The sequence below is a fragment of the Aplysia californica genome, unplaced genomic scaffold (genome assembly GCF_000002075.1).
Source record: "Aplysia californica isolate F4 #8 unplaced genomic scaffold, AplCal3.0 scaffold00025, whole genome shotgun sequence".
Lineage (NCBI taxonomy): Eukaryota > Metazoa > Mollusca > Gastropoda > Aplysiida > Aplysiidae > Aplysia > Aplysia californica.
Window position 1 is genome coordinate 733,635 of NW_004797295.1, and position 5,762 is coordinate 739,396.

A 5,762-nucleotide genomic window follows, 5' to 3' on the forward strand; every position below is an offset into this window, starting at 1 on the left:
TACTAAACTTCGGAACGTTTAATAATAACAACAACAGGCGACTGACCCTGGAGTAAACAGATTGTCTAGCATCCGTGTTTGGAGAAGTGCCTATCGTCATTACTCAGATCAATAACTTTTTTCAGCGGTCAAAGTTTCATCGGGAAGAGAGCAAGTCAATTTTAAAACATGTTGGTGTTTTTACACCCCCATCGACCAATTCACATCAGTGAGGAGACGGGGTTCCGACCCTGCCTTCCAACACCAACCCCTGCTGAGAGAGATTCCCTGCCCGAGATACTAGAATTGCACTCGGGTCTCCTGCATGCGACAGCAAAGCGTCTAACCGCTACTCCACATACACGGGCAGGACAAGTCAAATTTTTTAGAAAAAATGGGTACATATATTTTATATACAACCACCATGGAAAAAACCCAGATAAAAAACAAATTTATAATGAATACTTAACCTTTCTATTTTTTCATTACATAATAAAAGATCGACCACTAAAGTAAAGTTTTAATTGCTCGTTTCATCGCCGTCCATCTTGTTTCGTCATCAGCTGAAGCTTCTACTCACCCCTTGTCACAGCAAAAACATAATAATAAAATATTTCACCCGGGTTGTATTCTTTCCTCGTCTCTTTCACGACACATTCACTAACACATAATGAAATCTTAATACTCCTTCATCCTCGTATTGTTTTCACGTTTTCTTTCTCTTGATTTTCAGTCGTATTCGTAACGTCACTAATGAAAAGAGTCAAGACAATGGGGCTCTCAAACACACTCACACACGCACACATACACACACACATACACACACACACACACACACACACACACACAAACACGCTCTCAAATAAGCACATTGATCATATTGAAGAAAAAGGACGCCCCCCTCCCCACCCGCTTCCTTGTCTGAACACAACCAAGCCCCTTCGACTATTCGACTATTCCATTAGCTTTGATATTGCAAAATGGCACTTACTAGTATTCTCGTATAGTTAAGGGTGACAATACTTTTACTTTACAGGCTCTTCCAGTCCTCCTCGGTCTAGTTGAGCTGTTTGTAAGACTCGTTCGTTTATGACTGCAGGATGTCAATGCTATTTCATCTTACCACGGTATTGCTCTTGCAGCTCATAACTGAACCCGGATCCCTTTGTTGGACTCGATCCCCATCCCATCACCCCATAAAATTCTTTGTTCAAATCTCATTCACACTAAAATTTTCCCTGGGAGATACATTGAACGTGCTTTTATGCAGTTGTTCAACAAGAACTACCTTATCATTAAAATTTGCCCTCTTCCTTCATGACTCACGCCACTGGTCCGTTCTCCTGTGGAGAATCCAAATCTTTTCCCACAAAGACAATATCAAACATGTCTCACACTGTTATTGCACTTATTGCATCAAATGGATTTATGAAAATGGGCCCCGGAAGAGACCAGAAGTCCATGAAAGTCACACTCTTCAATAGTTTTCAGTGTTATAGGTATAAATAGAAGTATTTAAAAATGCCCGTGGCGACTGAGATTAATCTGTTAATATAAAGAGGTGAATCTAAGCCTGTCAAAGAGTAATGTTTTTCATTGCTTCCACTTGGTTTGAATGAGAAGTGTTCTTCAATAGAGCATTGCCTTGTCATTATGATCAACATGCTTACTTTTTCTTCTTTTTTTGGGTTCAGTAGATCTATCCCTTGTATTGTCCTCACACTACCCGCATATTCCGTTAGGCAGTCTTAACTCTTCATTCATGTCCGGAAGACCCAACACAGACAGCATGACGTTCATGTCTCGTACATCTTGTCCTGTCATTTTCCTCAAGTTGTTGCTGCTGTTGCTGATGTTGCTGAGGATTGTACCCTTCTGAGTGTCGTGCTGCATGGCCGTGAGCGCCATTTGCACGTAGTGAGACGGCAGTGACAGCAACTCAAACATCTCGGTGGTCACTTCCACCGGACGACGCATTAGGTCGTTGTAGTGAAGAGTGGGCATGCTGATTGCCTTTGTTTCTAGAAGCCTCTGGAATTCTACGACACATGAACCAACAAACGTGGTGACGTAACCCATAAAGTTGACGTCAGCAAGATGTCGGACTGCCCTCTTCTTGCTCTCCTCTCCAGCAATGAAATGGACAAGATAGTTCCTGACATAAGGAATTAGTCGAGAGACAAGATTGTTGTTCACAAGCCACTCAAGCATGCACATGACCAGATCTCTGTGAAGGAACTTGTAATAGGACTTCATGATATTGCCCATGTTTCTGTACATGTACAAATGATGGAACTCTGGGAAGAGTTGAATGACCTGGTCTACCTCCGTGACGCAGTTGAACCTAGACTTGATAGCGATTCGCTGGATGCCGGGCGCAGGCTTACACAACATTCTGATAGTGCTGCAGAGGGCCTTGTTGATGCCTTCTTTACTCATTTGCTCCGCTCTGTGGGAATATTGTAAAACTCTGTGGTCAATTCCTTTCCCTCTCTCCCCCTCTCTCTCCCTCTGTCAGTCTGCCTATCTGTCTGTCTATCTGTCTGTCTGTCTGTCTGCGTGTCTGTCTGTCTGGGTGTCTCTCTCTCCCCCCCCTCCCCCTCTCTCTCTCTTTCTCTCTCTTTACACCCCCCACACAACCCTAACCCTAACAAAATACACAAACACGCAAAATACACACATATTACCGCACCCCTCCACCCCCTTCTCTCTTTCTCTCTGTATATTTCTGTCGGCCTTTCTATCTATCTATCCATCCATTTGTCTATGGTTTACTTGTCTGTTAGTATTCAAGAGTTTATGGGTGGAAATTGCTGCATAAAGACAATCATAGGGTGTTGTGTACAAGTTATTCTAAACATAGTTATGCTTTGTTTTTCTCTCTGGTGTATACCTTAGGATTCCTGACACAAGAAAAATTGATTGTCACCGTTGCATGTAAATGCTAGTGTGAGTGCTTTGTGCAAGGGTGTAGGCCTAGGTTTTCTGAGTGTAGGCGTGGCGTATGGAATTTGTTCTGCTTGCTGATGGGGAGTTGAATATACGAGGTGAGTAAAAGAAGCGAGAGTTGGGGAAGGTACGTATGCGTGTGAATGTGTGTGTGTGTGTGTGTGTGTGTGTGTGAGTGTGTGCGTGCGTGCGTGCGTGTGTGTATTTGTGAGTGTGAAGGGCTTATTTTTACGGGGTAAGGGGGGTATATCGCCAATTCTTTCCTCTCCCAGCCCCTCTCAGCTGGGACGGATAAAGACATCAAGCCACGTAGAAACGACTGGTAATATAAAATAATTTGTATGTAACGCAGGAATTCGGTTCTATTTTTAGTCCAACCAGAGAACCCGAAACAGGCAGAGAAGGGTTAAAGCTTTGCAGGAGGGAATGACGTGACGAGAAAGAAAGGAGAACTAAATGTATAGAGGGGAATATGATCATCTGAAGTATTTTTTTTTGCTCACCTGTCCATGAGGCTGATGTTGGTCAGTGCATCTGGCTCGGACATGCAGCGAGTACCTGGGACATTCTCCAACATCTGCACGAGCAAAGTAGAGCCACACCGGCCGGTGTTAGAGATCCAGATGACGGGGATTTGGGGGTTACCCACTTCATCTGCCAGTCTGAAAACAAATATAAAACAATACCCCTCGTGTCGATTGGTCCCGAAAACTAGAATTCTAGAATTGATTTCTGAGGGAGGACAGATTTTAGAAAGGCATAAGAATATCAACTGATCTAAATAAATGAAGTGACTACTTCGACTTTCGGAGAGAAACCCGTAAAAAGATTTATACTATAGACAGATCAGAATCTATAGACGTCCCCCCCCCCTTCTCTCAAAGATAACAAGAAAGAAAGAAAGAAAAAAGCAACAACAAACGTAAGCCTAAACAGATTTGGTGAAATAGCAAGACTTGGCAGTTATTCTAATACTTGAATACAACTTTAACACTGTTACGCTATGCTAGACAAAATAGGTTCTTGTAAATGCAAAATTCTAGACGAAGAGGATTTATCACCAAAACAGATCAAAGCTACGACGCTGGTGCCATTATAATAGTGCCATAGGTCTTACTAAAGAACGAGGAGCGGGGAATGGGATGTGTTTATTTATGACCGTCCAACCTCCTTGGGGTGAGGTGGGGTGCAGTGGGTGGGGGTTGAAGTTGACGTACTTGTGAAAGTGTCCCAGAGGGATACAGTAGAGCGTGATAGCGTGCTCAAACTGTGCCATGTACATGAAGGGACTGGTGCGTGAGTGGTGCACGTCCACATCATCGGGGTGCTGGAGAGAGAAAGGAAATGGTACACATCATCAAACATTGCCACACAGACTGTGCTATGTTTTCTTGTCAGCTAAGAATATTTCTGAGCGTTTTAGGGTTAGCCTGGAAAGGGGAGGGGGAGGATAATTTAGTTGAAACGCTTACTGAGCAGGTTGTGAAGCATGGGTATGAGAGCTATACATTTATGTAGTTATATACATCATCATCATCATCATCATCATCATCATCATCATCATCATCATCATCATCACCATCATCATCATCATCATCATCATCATTATCATCACTGTAAACAGGGAATAAGGTGGAAAGGATATGGGGACTGTTGGTGGGAGGGAGGGAGGGATTGGTGATATGAATTGGGGTATATCTTCGACTGAGACTTTCGACTGATATGTGTAGATATGAATCTCACAGTAACTACATATGCTGAAAATGGACAATCCAATAAACACTTTCCATATTTTCAAACAGTATCCCGTACTGCAAGTAGGCTATGATATTGTTCAACGTTTCAGTAAGCTCTGCTAAAAACTATTAAAGTAATTTCTTAACACTCTAAATCTCATTCTATTTTCTGATGAGTTTTTTTCCCGTTGAGGTGGTATTCTTTTGTGTCAACTGTGCTTTTACCGAGATGTTTATTTCTTTTAAAAGAAACGCTTACACTCTGTCTACAGGGCTTGAAATAACATAATATTATGTATCCTGAGAGCTTAAGGTATGGGCTCCCATGAGCTTCTGTATTGAGTCCGAAAAGGCAGAGTATATTATAAGGCCAGTCTGAAAAAAACCCTCGTAGAACTATACAAAAACATATTTGATTAGATCTAAGGTCAATAAATGGTTACAGCCCCCATGCCAACTGTTAACAAATTCTTTGAAAGGTTTGCGAAGTGAAAGTTAGCGATGGAGACGGCATGAGCTTGCACGACACAGACAATACGGTACCCAAGAATTGCACAGTTCTATCTGACATTTTTGGCCTTTTTGTGTAACTGAGACCAAGAGGTCAGAAATCAAATTTCTGTAGATCTAATATGCTCTATTAAAAGCGTGAGATTTTACGGAGTTGTTACCAAGATATTCAAAGAATTGCATTCGAAAAAGCTTAAGGCGTCGTGAAATTAAACATTTTGACGTCGAATTTCTCAAAACCAGGTTCTTAGCAGATAGACCTTTGTAATTCTGAGGTAGCAAATAGCGTGGAAAACATTTTCAAGAACATTTCACTAACCTGTAAGAAGTAGGCATGAGTCTCGGTGACACAGTACAAACTGACGTACGGGCTGAGCAGCACCTGTGGGTGAGTGAAGTTCTCGTGCAGACCGATAAAATCCCAGGGCCGGGGATGGTTCATGGTAGAGAAGCGGCCACGGTGAATGATGCGTTGAACCTATAGATTTTTGGTGAATATTGTCACTGTCAGAATACCATAAATCACAAAATAGTTGATGCTCGAGCGCGTGCGGTGTGTGTGTGTGTGTGTGTGTGTGTGTGTGTGTG

General features: G+C 42.4%; 1 protein-coding gene across 1 annotated transcript in view; it reads right to left on the bottom strand.

Moving 5' to 3' along the window:
* Positions 1 to 1,680: 1,680 nt before the first annotated feature.
* Positions 1,681 to 5,762, bottom strand: part of LOC106013418 — a 10,463-nt gene continuing 6,381 nt past the window's right edge. Inside the window, exons 3-6 of the mRNA XM_013089110.2 lie at positions 5,494 to 5,652; positions 4,146 to 4,255; positions 3,432 to 3,590; positions 1,681 to 2,428 (exon numbers count right to left, since the gene is read on the bottom strand). Coding sequence (XP_012944564.1) covers positions 1,702 to 2,428; positions 3,432 to 3,590; positions 4,146 to 4,255; positions 5,494 to 5,652 — 1,155 coding nt within the window. The 3' untranslated portion in view covers positions 1,681 to 1,701. The remainder of the gene's footprint in view (positions 2,429 to 3,431; positions 3,591 to 4,145; positions 4,256 to 5,493; positions 5,653 to 5,762) is intronic.